The sequence below is a fragment of the Corvus cornix genome, chromosome 1 (genome assembly GCF_000738735.6).
Source record: "Corvus cornix cornix isolate S_Up_H32 chromosome 1, ASM73873v5, whole genome shotgun sequence".
In the NCBI taxonomy this organism is placed as follows: domain Eukaryota; kingdom Metazoa; phylum Chordata; class Aves; order Passeriformes; family Corvidae; genus Corvus; species Corvus cornix.
Genome location: NC_046332.1, coordinates 19,250,004 through 19,267,458, shown reverse-complemented (window position 1 = coordinate 19,267,458; position 17,455 = coordinate 19,250,004). Strand labels below are relative to the sequence as shown.

The 17,455-nt window shown below is 38.1% G+C and overlaps 1 protein-coding gene across 2 annotated transcripts in view; it reads left to right on the top strand.

Annotated features, from left to right (window-relative positions):
- Positions 1–16,436, top strand: part of ALCAM (activated leukocyte cell adhesion molecule) — a 118,209-nt gene extending 101,773 nt beyond the window's left edge. Inside the window, exons 9-17 of one of the 2 annotated variants that reach the window (XM_039557745.1) lie at positions 1,478–1,590; positions 2,458–2,593; positions 2,668–2,801; positions 4,247–4,379; positions 5,087–5,125; positions 5,427–5,544; positions 7,452–7,508; positions 12,429–12,543; positions 14,125–16,436. In XM_039557745.1, the coding sequence (XP_039413679.1) occupies positions 1,478–1,590; positions 2,458–2,593; positions 2,668–2,801; positions 4,247–4,379; positions 5,087–5,125; positions 5,427–5,544; positions 7,452–7,508; positions 12,429–12,516 (818 nt within the window). In that variant the 3' untranslated portion in view covers positions 12,517–12,543; positions 14,125–16,436. The remainder of the gene's footprint in view (positions 1–1,477; positions 1,591–2,457; positions 2,594–2,667; positions 2,802–4,246; positions 4,380–5,086; positions 5,126–5,426; positions 5,545–7,451; positions 7,509–12,428; positions 12,544–14,124) is intronic. The other variant, XM_039557752.1, reaches the window with a different exon arrangement.
- The last annotated feature ends 1,019 nt before the right edge of the window (positions 16,437–17,455 follow it).

Here is a 17,455-nt window from a genome sequence, read left to right as displayed (position 1 = left end):
TATTTCTTTATTTTTCTTCTGGAAGCCACCAGAGAATAATTGGATTCCATTTACTGGTTTCAGGAGGGAGGATAGGAAATCCCCATAGGAGTACAGAAACAAGATGCCATTTTATCTCATCAAGATCTTTGACAAATGCACAGATGAAAGTACAGTCCTTGTGACCTCTTGGACGAGACACTGGGCTTGTAACACAGATAATAGTGCTGCAGACCAGTAGTACAGGCTGAACCCTAGTTGTTCCCTGAAGTTCTACCTCTAATTACAATGGTGTTCCCAGGGCAACCACTGAATGAAGCCAGTAGGGAAGTTCATTGTTTTGTTAAGGAAAACTCGCTTTCCTCTACTGTGATTTTTGTCTCAAGTTTTTTTTTAAGCTCTGCTTAAAAGCCAAAAGGAGGCTTTACAGTACTTTGCCAGCAAGTACTATATTTGTGATGAAGTCATGTGTGCATTTGACTGCACATGTTTGTGTGTGCACACACGCATCTGTGATAGTCATTCAACCAGGCAACTTGGCTCAGAAGCAAGGCACTGTCAGAGGGGAAGCAAAATAGAGATTGGCAAACTCTGCTTTTCTTTCACTGTAGGATTAAAATTTAAAAAAAATGACCAGCCCATTTATACTAAGAAATAGCTTATATATATAAGGTTTATATTATATATAAACCTTTATACTAAGAAAAATCCAAAGCAGTGTTTTCTGATACTCCTGTTACTGGCTCTCACCCTGCCTTGTGTCAAACACAGCTGTTGCTGACTGCAATTTCCTGGGAGCTTAAATATGTCAGGCAGAGCTTGGAGTCTTTTTTGAGGTACCTAAAGTGGCACTTTAAGTAAAGGGCTTCGTGTGTAAAGGGCCCCAACCCTGTAATTCAGACATCTCACCCCTTCAGTCAGTATCATGTCTCATACACCTTCTTTGACCACCTTCATTTCCTTCAGATTTTGAGGATAAAAATCCTCTAGTTTTATCACACAGAAGAAAGGTACCTCTTGACCTGCCTTTTTCTCTACAATTACTATTTAGCATAACCTGTCTGTCCCCACCTGCACTAGTCCTCCCCTGAAGATGCATTTTTACCTGGCCCATAGCAAGCTGCCCTCACAGCATTCTGTACTTCCTTTTCCAAATTCACATACTTCTATGTGGAGTACTTCTTCATCTTCTTATGCCTACTTTGTCATTCTTTCAGCAGAACAAGGTGAAAAAAATGTATCCATTTTTCTAGTGATTAGTGAGGTTTTGCTTTTCCTGTTAGCCTATAATTACAGCAAAAATATGAATGTTCTGCAATGCCTATTTTAGAATAATTCTCTCATCTCCCTTACTTGTAAAATTGACTTAGATTTTATTGAAGAAATGAAATCTTGAATTTAATGAGTGCAATTAGTCACATTTTCTTTTCTTGGTAAGCCTCTGAAATGGGCCAGGCTTTCTGAGATTAACTTTTTACAAATGTTCTTTCTATCCCAGATTTGGATTTGCAGCTTACTCCTAGTGGAGAAGTCACAAAACAGATTGGAGAGGCCCTGCCTGTGTCATGCACGATTTCTTCCAGTAGAAATGCAACTGTGTTTTGGATAAAGGTCAGTAATTAATCTATTTCACACTTCATCTGAGTGTTCACCCCTTCATATTACTGCTGCTACTTCAGTGTTTTGGGAGGAAGGAAGGAAGGAAGTTGTTCGTTGGGCTTTTTAAAGAATGTTGTTAAAATGAGTCTTATGCATATGCTTAAAATGAGATCTTATTCACTCACATTGATGACTGAAAATCAGTTACTATAATTATCAGCTCAGCTTTCAAATAGAGAGAATTAAGGCATATTGTAACACAAATACAACTTTCTCGAAATTGTCTATGCAAGGCCTTTTGAGAATAAGGTTCCTCTAAGAAAAAAAGCCCATTTGGAGGAATTTTGATGCATTTTCTCAGAGGTGAGCTTGGTCTTTGTTCTGATAAACATAGCAAAAAGGGCACGGGTTGAGAGGTCAGACAGTGAAAAATGCAGCTATTGAAGAAGGTGGCTTTACACCAAACCTGTAGTGCTGGAAACTTACAGTAAGGATACCTAATGGTTATTTATGAGGATATGTTGATCTCATAAGCCTGGCCTAGAGGAGAGTTGCTTGTGTCTCAAACATGTTTTGTCACTTGTGGTCTTGGCCAACCCACTAGAAAAGCTCAGAGCTAATAACTGATCCCATTTATGCCCTTGATTTAAAAATAATATTGTTCAGGAAGAAAGGAGATGGCTTCTATAAATCTCCATCAGTTTCTACTTTTCACGCTGGATATTCAAATGCTAGTTATTAATGGGGAAACAGCTTGAAAGTGTGGCTTTAATTTTCCAAAGCATGTGAAAACTCCCGTTGATAGTAGTCACATCTGTCATTAAGGGGTTAATATATTGTGAGTCTATCTCTGTCACTTCTAACTCCTGACTTTATCAGGACAATACCAGAATGCAAACAAGTCCATCATTTTCAAGTCTTCAGTATCAAGATGCTGGAAACTATGTCTGTGAAACGACCCTCCAGGAGGTGGAAGGATTGAGGAAAAGACAGACACTTAAACTTATTGTGGAAGGTAAGAGAGCAGAAAGTTATGATTATTATTGTTCTTTTTAAATCAAATGGTTAACTGCAACATTGTTCTTGTAGGAAAACCTCAAATCAAAATGACCAAGAAAACCAACACAAATAAAATGTCTAAAACAATTATCTGCCATGTGGAAGGTTTCCCCAAACCAGCAGTGCAGTGGACAGTTACAGGCAGTGGAAGCATCCTAAATAAAGCAAGTATCTTTCTTATTACTTTATTCACCAAAAACTAGTGTATAGGAAGTGCAAATTAAAGTCGAGGAACATTTTTCAGATAGTGAGATTGAAGAAAAGTCTTTTTCATTTATCTAAGAGAAGGTTAAGTGGTAGCTGTAGCTACATGGTACTTACATGGATGATTTTTTATGATAAAGCCTTTTTGAATAGAACAGGTGAAGGCAAAGGAGATCCACTGGCTACAAGCTGAAGCTGGAAGGAAAAAGAAAAGGTTACAAATGAAATATGCATTTTTTAAATGAAGGTACTTAGTCGTTTTATCTGGGTAATGTGCTGATTTCACCATTGCATAAAGAATTTGCAAATAACGATGGAATTGTAGAACTTACATTAGAAAGCAAATGGGTACTTGATGTAGGCATTAGCTGAGTGAAGTGTAATGAAATTTGGCATGTGTGAATCAGAAGTTACATTCAGTATAATTCCTTATGGGCTTTGCAGCTTTTATCCTAATATTTATAGTTGTTTTTGTATGGTTATACCTGTTGTTTCTCACATTATGCCCGCATCCTTGGGGATAAATAAGAAGAACTCCTACATAGCAGGCAAAATACCTGGAAAATATGCAAACTGAAGTATTTTTATATGGATTACCAAATCCCATGCAGAGTATTGCCACATTTTGCCTTAGCAGGAAAAATAAATGAGACCTCTCTACAGTCAGTGGATGGAAGTACAATGTACAGTGCTCCTGTAGATTCCATTACATTTCATCAGGTTCTGCTTTAAGCCTACAGAAATTATGTGTAGCTGTCAAAATTTGTCCATTTACTTGTAGGTATAGGACAGCAATTGTCTTGAAGCTACACAAATGATTGAAAATAATTTTCTCTGGGTGTTGCATTAATCCAAGAATAATGTACAGCAAATTTAAGGAACGACACATCACTATTACAGTGCAGATACTGTAGGTGCTACTAAATACACGGAGCTTGCCAAAATAATGCTTAATGTGGAAACAGTTTGGAAAGCTGGAAACTGGAAAACTTAGAGCAATTCTTTTCCTTATAATGACATAAATGAAAAACAGCAAGATGGAAAAAATAACACCTTAGAAGTCTGAAATTTCCTTTAAGAATTTTGTCATTTGGAATATTTTTTAAATAGTTGAAAGAAAAGCAAATACAGAATGTTGTTAACTTTTTCAGAATAAACCTTTATTATCATTAGTCTTACAGTGTGCACTATGCCATCTATAACTGGATATTTTGTCCGGCTTTTTCTTTCAAATATTTGCATTGCCATTTAATAAAAAATGTATTTCTATTGCTGTTGTTTGGAGAACTGAAATAATAGTTGAAAGTTGTTTCCCTCTGAACATTTTCAGTGTGTAACACAATTAATGAGTGTACTGTTCTTTGTGTTTTTAAAGGATACTAATCTTCATTTTTCACCTTTTCAGACAGAGGAGACAAAATATGTTAATGGGAAATTTTCCAGTAAAATTGTAATTGCTCCTGAGGAAAATGTAACTTTAACTTGCATTGCAGAAAATGAGCTAGAAAGGACTGTGACCTCCATGAACGTCTCTGCTAGTGAGTGTCCTCTAAAGATCATTTCTTTAAAGTTACAGTTTCTCATAAAGTACCCATACATCACACTCAAATGAAGAGTAGGTCTGCATAGTAATGTTGATACTAAGATATTTAACCTTTTTGTCTTAAGTCAAGCAATTGTAAATCCACTCTGGATCAGTAGTACATAAAATTTATTGATTGCTTTCTACATGAGGTCACTTAGTCTTCATCACTTTCTTGGCTAGGTACCTCTATTTAGAAAAGTAAACAATATTACAAAATAATAGTACAACACAATAGCACAAAATACTGCAAAGTAATACTTTATTTACAAGACAGAGGTCTTTATTTATTACTAAATTGACAATATCCCTTAGTCCCTAAATTCCAGTTTATTATTACTGGTATGACTTGACTCACAACAGAAATCAGCCATACTGGGCTTTAATCACATCATGACGAAAAGTAGTGAGAAGCTTTGGAAGGCTAGCACAGAAATACTCAGAAATATTTCTGACTTTAATGTTATACAGTTTTAGAGTAAAATTCTTCTAAGGGATATATTATAGTTACAAAGGAAAGACTTCTGTTTAAAGATGGGATTAAATATGTTGTTTGGCAAACACTGTTCCAGTTTCTGTCACTGGTGTAAATAGGCAATTAAAGGTGATGTTCAGGTCAAATATGTGTTGTCTCTAATTTAATTTTAACATTTTTCATTTCAGTAAATATTCCAGAATACGATGAGCCAGAGGATAGGAGTGGTACGTATGGTTTTCTCTCTGTAACCCTTGCTTTTGATTGTCTCGGTTCAAGACCTGTGTAGAGCACTGCACAAGTTCCTTAAAGTCCCTTAAAGCTGGACTTGATTTGAAATAGTTAGTGCTGTGATTGACTAAGATGTGACTTTCTTGAAGCTTAAAAACACGTTTAAAGAGCAATGCCTAGTTTGGTTTTTTTTCCATTTCTAGTCCCTTTTCTTGTTTCTGGTGAAAATTCTTTAGAAATGTTGTAATGCTTTACTTTATCGTAGGTCATCTCATTAACTTTTCTTCTTCGCTTCAGATGACAATAGTGAAAAGGTTAATGACCAGGCAAAGCTAATAGTGGGAATTGTGGTCGGTCTTCTGCTGGTTGCTCTGATTGCAGGTGTTGTCTACTGGCTCTATGTGAAGAAATCAAAGTAAGAATTTTTGTAAAACTTTATACTAAACTGGAAAAAGAACAATGATAAGCAGAGATGTATGTTTACCTGTTTTCCTTCCTCTACAGCATTCCAGTAGTCTAAAGTGGGGAAAAGCTCTTACAGTAGGTGCACTTGGTAGAGAAAGGAATCTTGGTACCCCTGGCTTGTCCTAATGCTGAACAGGACTCATGTCCTAGAGGTGGGGTTCAAAGATTTTCATAGATCAGAGTTGTAATGAGGTCCTTTTCCATGACAGCCAAGTCTGTGCTGACTCTTGCATTTAAATATAGTACTTAATTGTGGAACTTGTGTGGAAGTCTGTGTGGTTGTACTGGTGCTAGAAACTGCCTTCATTTAGAAATTGGCTGGCTTGTTTCCTTTAAAATGGAATAACATACAGAATAAGGTTCAGCCATCTCAGGGAAAAGAGAGATTTGTTTTGTTCACCTATACTTTAAGATTTCTGAAATAAAATTGGTAAACATAGAGCTTCTGTTGCTGAAAAATCTAGAAGCTCTCATCCCAATCCAGGTTTTAGCCATCACAGGCATAGAATAGCATTTTTCAGTGAGGCCTGCTTGCTTTCAAGTTTCTTCCTTGTCACAGAGGCTCACTTCTGAATATAAATGGGAGGGTCCCAAGAAGTGACCATGTCCTTTTGAAGTTGGCTTGCTCCATTTGGTCTTATCCCTATACCTTTGTCTCCAGGGAGAATCAAAGGCAGTCAGAAACAGGCTTTCTTTCTGACAGCTCTTACAGCTGCTTCTTAGCACAGGAGGTTAAGTGGTTGTGCATAACAGGCACTGACAAGGACAGGTGTAAAAGCAGTCTTAAAGTTCACTTGGTTTTTGTATGATCTTTCACTAAAATTGAATCAAATGAAATCTAAAATATACCGGTGGGATTTTACTATGAACAAATGTGTTTTCACTGATGTGAAAGTGCAACAAGGAATTCCCCATCTGCTAGGAAATGCTCTTTTTTTAAATTTTTTTTTGGATAATACATAAAAATTTTAGTTCAACCATAACGGATTAGGTTTTTGAAATTTTTCAAATATAGAGTTGTTATAAATTACCCAAGCACAGAACCACACTCAGATATTAAAGAGGATTTTTTTGGTTTTTTTCCAAAGCTTATGCTTCTTGTGGTAAAAAATTAAAAGTAACAACATAGTGCTCTTCCTCCCACACTTTGCTACTGTTGCAGTAATGTCTAAGATAACTTTGTCATTCCTTTTTGAATGTGTGAATGTAGAATCATGAAACCGTGGTACACTGGTTTGGGTTTCTTTGGATGAGGTGGTTTGATTATAACAAGGGCAGAGAAGGTAAAATATCTTTTCTTGCACCATTGAGTAGTGTGGGGAGAGCTGACAGGAATCATAGAATATAGCATGAGATGAATTTATGAATTACAGCAATTTTTTCTGCTTCAAAGATAGAATATAGCATATTCTAAATGGACAACACTCATTTTTCTCATGCTCAACTTCTCTTCCTAAAGCTTAGAGGAAAAATTAGAGCTAGAATTGATTAGACAGGTTCACTGGAAACAAAAATACCTTTATAGTTTAATTATAGTCTCTGTATTTGACATGTGGTTGCTAGCTTCAAAACCCCTTAATTGATGTATCATCATTGACAATCTCCTGTTCTCTGTACATGTTTAAATTGATCTGTTGTTATCCTCCCTGCTTTCTGCACACCATACCTGCAGGAGCAAGCAGAATGTCAGTACCTATTCTGACAAAGTTTTCATTATGAATCATAGCCTAGAAATCAAAGCAGGCCTTGCAAAAAGCACCTTACACCTTTAGGCACAACTCCATCCAGGCCAGCAGGTAGTAGTTACTTTTTGAACCCACCCTTGACCAGTAACTCACCTAATCTCTATCCCCAAAGTGACGCCAAAGGAAAGTCTGAGAACGCAGCAGCACAGAACTTTCCAAGTCTGCCGAGGCAAGAAAAACGTTAATTTTTTTTTGTTATTGGTGTTGTGGTTTGTATAATCTTCTATTGTCTTGTCATCCACACTAAGTAGGAATTATACTTGTAGCCTTGGAATATATTCCCAATAAATCACTTGTACAGTTACTCACTGCCTCAGCTCCACTTGATGGAAAAGCTGATTATTGCCACATATCCTTTTCAGTGTGAATATTATCCCATAAATCAGAGACTCATCTGTATTCCACATCCTGCAACCAGCCTCCTTTTGAATAAAGAGTTGAGGCTACCTACTCCAGCATGCCTTGTTTCTCCTTCATCTGAGCAGAAGGCCAAACACTTGTTTTCTTCAGATTTCTCCTTTTTCCAAAAAGGATATTGTAAACTAATATGCACTGAACAGAATATAACTCAGCACTTCAGAATTTTTCTAAAATTTTTGTGTCAGACGTCAGTTGAGAGATTCCAGGACACCCATGTTCGGTAAATGCTTCATATATGAAATTTTCACCTTGCCAGAAACAGCTGAGGACATAGCAGGAATTAAAGATTCAGAAAGGAAATAGTGCACCCTGTACCCTGCTCTCTAGTCATGAAAGTTTGCACGTAGATTGGACCCTGGCCCATTTTTGTCCCTGGAGTTTGGAGGTGCCCAAATCTCAAGTCACAAGGCTAGATAAAGGTTAAAATGGTTCAACATCCAGTGAAGGAAACTTCAAATGGACCAGCTGAATCACAGCAGCAGTCTTAAAATTGTTCACACTCAGAGCACATCAAACTCTTGAAATGTTTCTTAGGTCACAGTGATGACAAAGGTTACTGGCATCTCTGAAACTGAACATTTGAAGCATAAAAATTCTGCTTTTCTGATACTTTATAGCAAACAAGCATATGAGTCCACACATGGTGGGCCAAAAAAGTAGGAAAGTCACTATGTTTTCCACAAGACTCAGCATTTGTGTTGGTTTTCACTCAGTTCCCTTCCAAAGAAAAGACATAGTTACAAACATCTCTGAAAGTGTCAGTTCATGACAAAAAACTAATATTAAAGTGACACAAATTAAAAACAGTCATCCATTTCCTGATGATTGGAATATTTTTCTAGGATCTCTGTGTTTTTTCCTACTGATGGACATTTGAAAACAATCGAAGAAAGTGGAAGGCAAGGTTGGAGTAAATAAGGAGGTTGCAGCTAGTCCAGATTGGGATGTATAAAACCATTAGCTCCTAGAAAATCTTCTGCAACAGTGCAGTTGAGTGTAGTTTTAATGAAATTCATGGCTCCTGCTTCAACCCCCAGAACTACACAGATGTGCATTATCTTACCTGTCATTATCACAAGATTGAGTAACAAGGACAAACAGCACTGCATACTTTCTTCCTTAAATAGTGTTGAGGGTGAGGCCTAGACTTGCGAGATTAAAAGAAATCAGAAATTAAAACCCTACTGCAATTTTTGGGTCACCTATATGTAGTCTGTATTTACACTACAGCAGGAAAAACAGTTATCATGGAAAATGGTCTTCATATTACAAACAATGCTATGAGCATCGTTCAGTATCTGAACATGAAAATAGTGGCCCCTCAGTACATACACGCCAAAGAATGCTAAAAACCTCACTTTGGTGCTACTTACAGACAGATTTTGATTAGGATTCCCTGGGGATAATTGTTTTCCTGAAGAGCAAGCATAGATAAATATTAAATATGAGTCATAATTTTAGCAAGAGCTCAAAATGATCCATGATTTACAAATTAATTTAAAGAAAAAAGAAAAGAGTTGAGCGAGTAAACTCATATTTATACAACCAACTTCTCACTCTTCAGAACAACAGCATACAAAAGTGTGAGCTTTTTTTGTGGAGCTGCAGATAATGACAATGTGTAAGAGTGCTCCAGGCCTGGGCAAAGTGGGCTGTCTTCCCTTTTGGGCAAATCCTTGGGAATACTTCTATCTGTTCAGACTCCATTGCCCACCTGCTCAGACATTATCAGGAAGTCACTCTTGAGTTGAAAATGGAGCAAGCTGACAAGAGTCAATGCACAAAAAATGTAAGGAACAAGTGTTGTTGAATGTTAAGCTGAAAAGGACCATTTGTCCTGTGCCTGAAGTCACCCCAGGAAGTGATGGAACCTGTGTTTTGAGACATTTCTGTTACAAACCCAAGCCACGTCTGTCAAGCCCTGGGGATTGGTGCCATGCCAGGGGTGGCTGTGCCTCTGCTGTTGGCAGGGCACTGCCACTGGATCACACTGCTGCAACTCTGCAAAATAACTCCTGTGTCTCTCAATGACACTATTTGGATAGCACTAAAAAAGGCAGCAGCATTGTTTGTGCTGAGGTGGTGAATCTGCCTAGATAATGGTATTTGGGGAACAAAAAAACCAGGTCAGCAGGATCACCAAACCACCATAAATAAACAGCTGCATTTCAGTCTCAGGCACTGAGAATTGAAATTCATCTGATTGTCAGACATGAAAAACTGCTGCTGCTCTCATTTCAAGCAGGTGGTTTGTAACATCCTCCAAAAGAGTTTTGGAGCACCTGCCTCTTTCAAAGTCAGTGTTGCTCTTTGAGTGTCCCATTTTTGCCCATTGTATCTTTAGGAAAATAAAGGTGACATTCAGTTTCACTGTATGCAGAACTAAAATAGATTACTTTCAAAATCAAAACCTGATCGCGTTGGAGAATATCCTGACATTAGTCATTGAATACTTTTAACCTAATCGAAGACCAGACAGATCCCTGTGCTGTAACTGTCAGGTCCTATGAGATTCAGTCTGCTTTGGGCACTGTAAAACTCTTGATAAGAGGCCAAAAGAAAAGGATCCCAGTGAGCCATGCCCATAATCTATCCAGTCTCCAAGAGCAGACATTAGCAGTTATATGAGGACAGATGTGCATGATACTGCTTTCTCACATCCAACTCATTTCAGCTCAGGTAATTGCCTGAGTCCAGACTCTTTCAGCTTTTAATCTCTTTCCCTATTGTCTCCTATTTTGTGGGACTTATTTATGGAAAAGACTCATTAGCCACATGACAAGCCAAATCATGTGCTCAACCTAAACCAAACATGGTTTTAATTTAAATTTAAAATTTTTTTAATTTTCAAGGGATTTTTTTTTGGAGGGGTTGTTTCCTTTTTGTTAAGATTAAAGAGATTTGTGAAAGGTTATTAAGCTCACAGAAGGTCAGTCTCTACCAAAGCACTGAATTTTCTTCTTCATTGCATCTCCCATCCTTTCCTTTTATGCATGCCATGTGTTTCAGGTTTTGAATACCAGAAAAAAATAGAATGTTACTGCCCAATGGAAATTTACCACTGTAGAACAAGTTACTTTGTAATACTATCTCAGCACTTTTAAAATTAAATTTGCCTGTAATAAAGAGGAGCTCAGATCTTTGCAGTAAATGGGTTTTCAGGATGACACCTTCCTGTCAGTCACACAAATATAACAGAGGCACCCTAAACTGATAGGAAAAGGTAAATGCTGCTTTAAAATGTTAAAACTTATAGCCCCTCAGGAAATAACCGCCTCTAAAACCAAAAAGATTTTAGAGTGGTCCCTTTCAGTGTAGCCTGTGGGATTTGGGATCCAGAATCCCATGCTCCCCTGGCACTCCACCTCCAAGCTGTGTTCCCCAGCCCGGAGAGCAGCATTTCAGCAGCACTCCCCGAGGAGGGGGGTCAGGTGCATTGGCACCCCCGCAGGAGCTCTTCAGAGACAAAGACTAAACGGTGCTGTCTCAGTAGCGCTGCTCCCAGGGTATTCCAGCTCAGGGCACACACGGCAGGCAGCCACTGCTCCCGGCCTTTGCTCAGATGGAGGATGTGCACAGGAGCGCTCCACTAGCGCTAGCTCTGCCCGGTGCTTCGGGAGGTGCGTACCTGCATGGTGTCAGCGTGCCATGTCACACTATCTCCCTAACCTGTGTCTTCATTGTATTTTGCAAGTCAGCGTCACTCCGGGTCTTTACCCTGCAGCAAGGGTGAGCATATGCATCAATCTGTCACAACAGACCTCGCTTTTCTGTAGGGGAAACAAATTATCTGTAGGGAAAATGCAGCTACGATAATCTGCTTTGACACAAGGGATTTACTTCGTCCCACTCAAACACATTTGCCCATTTACATTTTCAAAATTGGGACCTTCAAAATGTTATCACAGCACTGCAGGAATCTTTCACCTTGGCAGACAGTGAGGCTTCTCACAGATTAAATGAATGGCATAGTGGTTTTATTGTGCTAAGCTAAACTAAGCACTTAACTCATTAATTCATCACCACTACTTGCATTAAGGAAGACCTGCTATTTTTAATGAGGCATACCTCTTTTTTTTCCCCCCCTCAAACATTTACACAATCTCATCTTTACCCAAAGCTTGTCAGTCATAGCTAGCACAGACCTAGAAGCTAGAGTGGGATTTTTTCTCAGTGTTGCCAGAATTTTCATTAGTTTCTTCACATTTAAAGAGCTTCCGTTTGGCACGGGCTCTGAAAGTCATTTACTACGAGTACACAAAAGATTGCTGTGTTGATCAAGATATCTCAGCCATGCTCGGAACGTTTTAGTACGCCTTAAAGCAGACTCGTGTTTATTGAAACAAGCTGCACAATTACTTTCTCAAGAAACATGGATCTCCACAACTGGTTTAACCTTACTAAATGTCTTCTAGCTCAGACTAATTCTGAATTCCTCAGGAGGTAAATCAAACACACAGAGCCCTGCTGCAATACTTCTTGTGGTACTCACAGCAGTGGGGATCTGGTGTCACTGGCCTATTTACAGACATATGCAAACCTGTTGCTCTGCTCAGAACAGAACTGTCAAAATTTTCTGTTTACTGTGAGGGGAGGAGGCAGTGTCATGAATATGAGGATGGAACAAAATGCTGTAGACGTGCAAAAATGCCCTTCCTTTACATTATAGGACAGCATCAAAACATGTAGACAAAGATCTTGGAAATATAGAAGAGAACAAAAAACTAGAGGAAAACAATCATAAATCTGAAACTTAAGAGAAAATGTGTCAATCATCATTCCAGGTAAGTGCTTCATGTTACAGCATTAACATCTCTTTGTCCACCATTTCTCTCTGGTGATTAAAGCTGTAGCTTGGGCTGGTGTTCACCTTCCAGAGGTGAGGCAGTAGGGTCGTTTTGTGGTGTAGTTTTAGAACAGACAGACTCAAGCTTTTGGCTAGGTAAGAATTCAGAGCTGCACACAAAAATATAAAAAGAAGCCTGACATTCAGATGGGACTTAATATTTGGCTTTATTTTAATGTATGTGCTCAAGGAAATGAAAATATAAATTTGTATAATGTATCACTGTGGTACATATGTGTATGTAGGGTTCAGAAGGTTTCAAGGTATGACTTGAAATGTTTACAGGAATTTCTTCCCTTACTGAAAGCAACAGTTTCCAAGTCCTTGGTCACTTTTTCCATCATTAATGCAAAGGTCATGAAACTTCCTTTAGAACAAAACAATTCTCTTAGTCTAGATTTCACACACCTGTTCTGTGATCAGTTCTATCCTGGAGAGAGACACTGTCCATTACATTAGTAACAGGTTTGAAAGTTTCCCCTGCTGGGATCCGTATGAAGTAAACTGTTTACAAATGATCTGGCAGATCCCCAAGTTCTGCTGGGAATTACAGGAGCACTGCAAAGCACCAAGAGCACCACCCTGTGCTCACACATATATACACCACTGCTGCACCTCTCCTCTTAGTACACAAAGGAGGGGGTTAGACCATTTTTCTGGCCAATTTAGGCCATTTAAAATTAACACTGTGATAACACAAGAGTCTGAAAACCAGCTAACCATAGAGAGGTTTGTTGAGTTTGTCATCAACTGTTCTTAAAAATGAGAGTAGGACATATCGAGGGGTGTTTGCATTGTAAGCTCCTCCACAGGAAACCTGTAGACAGCCCTGATTTTCAGTGATCTTAAGCAAATAGCACTGGATACTTTCTTGAGGTAAAACGGGGTTAAAGCATTTGGAATTATATAGAATTATGGTATTTCATGTTTACATAACAAGGTTTCTTATTTCAATGAATGCAACTCTCATTATTAATGTCAATATGTCAGTATTGTCTGAAATTTTCAAATAGCAGTCACAAGTTTTTCACTAAATATTCAGAATTCATTGGCTTATATAGAGCAATTACATGGTATATAAAGAGATGCAGCATTGCTGTAGGCACTTTACCAGCAATATCAGTGTTTTACTAGTTTGGAAAAGGGAGTTGGGAATACCAAAATTATGGCCTAGGAAGGATTTAAAGGTGGAAAACAAGTCAATTTGGATGTTGAAAAGCTTGCAGCGTAAATACAATGTGTGCCTTCAGTGCAATCTTTTACTCTGTATTCCTTCAGAACAGTAGATCTACACAAATGAAATGGACATAAATCCATTACTTACCAGATAAATTTGCAATATTGTTCCCAGTACGTCCAGTAACAGTGATTCTTGTCATGAAAGAAAGTGTTTGCATCACTGAGCTGCAGAAGAAAGTACTATTCGTGTATCTGTTTATTTGAAGTTTACATACAAAGTAGTCATGATGGGTAACATATTTTAAAATGTTTAACTGGCTTTTATCTTTCATATTTTCAGAGAATACATATAGACCAATTGAAGCATGAACGTGGATTGTATTTAAACATATACAAAGAAGTGACAGCTATTCATGGTTCAAGTATTAAGCAGATCATACTACCAGGTTTTCAAAGGATTTTAGACACAATTATCTCAAGCTAAAAAAACCCCACAAACTAATTTTGGCAACAGCCATGATAATAGGTCACCATGTTGTGTTCTGTTTGAAATATTTTTTTGTAAATGTCTGCACTGAAGATTTCTTTTTGTTTGCCTTTATGTAAATTTTTTACGTAGCTATTTTTATACACTGTAAGGCTTTGTTCTGGGAGTTGCTGTTAATCTGATGTATAGTGTAATGGTTTTATTTCAATTGTTTTTATGACACCCTTCGAGCAGGTACATGTCTAATTCTGGTTGTTATCAGTGAAGCCTCTGCTTTGTAGCAAGTACCTAGAGTGTAAGATTGTCTTAAAGGAAAATGTCAAACTCCTTTTTCATTCTTTGAAATCGTGGTAAAGCAGAAGGGGGACAGCTGTGACAAGAATGAACTAAATTGTTAATGAAAAGGAACATTTAAAAAACCGTGCAAAGCTAAACAGGCTAGAAAGGGAATAAAGAGTTTCCCTGAAGAAGTCTGGGTATTAAGCAAGGAACACTATGAAAAATTCCTAGCCTACATACAGCTGGTGGCTAATAAATCCTTTTCTTCTAGAGCAAGACACGCATTTTATTGATGGTTATCAGTCGTCTTTCATGTTAGCATTAGGATAAGGAACTGGAATTCTGGATTAATTTTGATTCCTTTATGTTATTCGCTGCCTTAAAGTACTGTACCTTTTCTTCATTTCAGAGAGATACCAGTCAGAATTGGAAACTTTTTTTAAAACGTGGTCATATCAAAGCTGCATTTTTCCCACAAAAATAGAATATATATATATATTTTTTGTGTGTTTTTGTTAACTATGCTACAGATATTGAATGCACCTTGAGATAATTTTAGTGTTTTTAACTGGTACCTAATTTATCAAACAGTACATATAATTGTAACAATGAAATGTCTATGTATCTTTAGTTACATTCAAGTTTGTAACTTTATAAACATGTTTTTTGCTTGAGGGAATTTTTAGAATGGTACTTGATAAGAAAAGGTTTTAGGGTGAATGGCCAATAGAAAGTTGTACTTAAGGGAGATAAGTTTCATCTTATCTGGAAAGTTAGTTTCTGGAAGAAGGTAGCAGGCAACTTTGATAGAGAGGAACAGTAGAATAAGCAGAACATCAGGTTTCCATTTACAAATATCCAGGGAAAAAGTAAGTTTTTATAGACTGGTAGGCAAAAATAAATAAATAAATAAAAGATAAAGATGGACGTTAGGAAATGTATTTTGCCACTTTTGCATTATTTAGGGGGAAGAAAACACTGTTACTTGTAAATTTGTAAAATGTTAAATGTCTGGGCAGTAGTGACTGATGTCTTAATAAAAGCTTCCTGTAGTGCATTGGCATGGATTAAATACATAAGATGTCCTATAAACTCTATGCTGTATAAAATATTAGAGGGAAATCCTGTTATATGCCTCTAAACTTTAATTTGTTACTGTTTTACTTGGCAAAAAAAAATTATAATCTTGGTCAATATTTAAACCAAAGTAAAATGGGGGAAAAACCAAAGTAATTTGTTTTGCATGGCTAAGCCATTCTGTTATCTCTGTAAATATTGTGATTTTTTTTCTTTTTAGAATTTTGTTAAAAAAATTCTAAAATTTTTAAACACCTGTTTTTCCAAAATAAAACGTGAACACACAAAAAAGTTACTTTATATATAAATATATCTTTTTCTTTTGGTGCAAGAACACTGCCAAGCGATACAAGTTTTTTAAAAGAAAAAACAAATTCAGTGGGCATGACTCTGAACGGGAAAAGTTGTACCAGAGTCCTGTGAAGGAGTGTGCATCTATCACCTCTCTTTGTTTATAACACTACAAATGGTTCTTAAATACAGAGAGGAATCTTCCAAAGATAGGGAAAACTCCAAAGGGAAAGCATAGGGAAGGGCTGAAAATTTTCATACCGCTGTCAGGGGAATATAGGGCAAAGGAGAAGAAAAAAAAGTCCTTCAACTTTCACAGCTACAGAAAAAGGAATATAAACAACTCCTCGCCTTTGGGATTCTGCTTGATCTCCTATGCACTTTAAATCGTCAGTCCGAGGAGCTGGGTTTTTCACTGCTCCAAGTTCACTATAGGCAAGTCTCAAGAACCAAGAGTGCAAAAGAATTAATGTTTCTATCCATGCCTAAACAACAATAAAACTGAAGTATTGTCTTCACTGGCTTGTGTGAAATCTCAGTTTACAAGAACACGTGTGAGCCCAAGGGAAAGCGCTTACCCAGAGTAAGCTGCTGCTGCTGCTGCCGCCTCTGGTCCTGCGAACACAGCCCCGTAGAGTCTGGCTGGCAGGAAAAATTAATGGGATGCTCATTGTGGGTTTGTGGAGCTTCTCCTGGCCCACAGCACCTGGGGAGCACAAGCACTTGCTCAGAGGAAAGCACAAGCTGGCACACAAAGCCTTGCCAGAGTTCATCATGCAGGTCTCTACTTGTGACCTGGACAAATAATTACCCCAGCAGTGAAGTTGGGGGGGGCCTGATCAAATCTGAGTGAGAACACCACAAGAGTTCAACCTCAGTTTACTACGCACAGGAAGAAAAACTTCTGCTCACAAGTGGTTTAAAAGCATGATAAGGGGCAGCAGGGGACAGTCCATCCTCTTGCTTTACAGGCAGGAAATAATGTAATTAATGATGCCTGTTCATGGCTGCGCAGGAAACTGCCACTGAGCTTGGAACAAACCAGTGGGTTTGACTGCATGCTGCAAAGGCAGTATCCTGCAAAGATACCCCATGGGCTTCCCAAGCAACTCTGGGAGTCCTCTGAAGCAGTAAGATCAAAGCTATAGCTGTGCTCCAGTGGATATGTGCCACAGAAATGTGATAATGGTTTGGCCACAAGGTGAGGCCTTCTGGAAAGAAAGAAAAACACGTGCTTGGGGTCAACACTATAAAAGGCAAAGCATCAGGGACATTTTGTACTTGTTCTGAGTACTGCAGACCAGCCTCTGCTTTAGGGCTTTACTGCACCTACAGCTACTGTGCTGCTGGGGCCAGCAGCCAGTCAGAGCCTGAGCAGGGGACAATGCTGACCCGACTGCTGGCCAGGGAAACAAACCATCCACACCTCATTGTCTGGATATTTTCCAGGACTTGCCAGCATCAACCCAGATGGTTTAGGCAATATGTTACACCTCTTCCTGGACACAGGGTTTTCATCCTGTCATGTTTTGGAAAA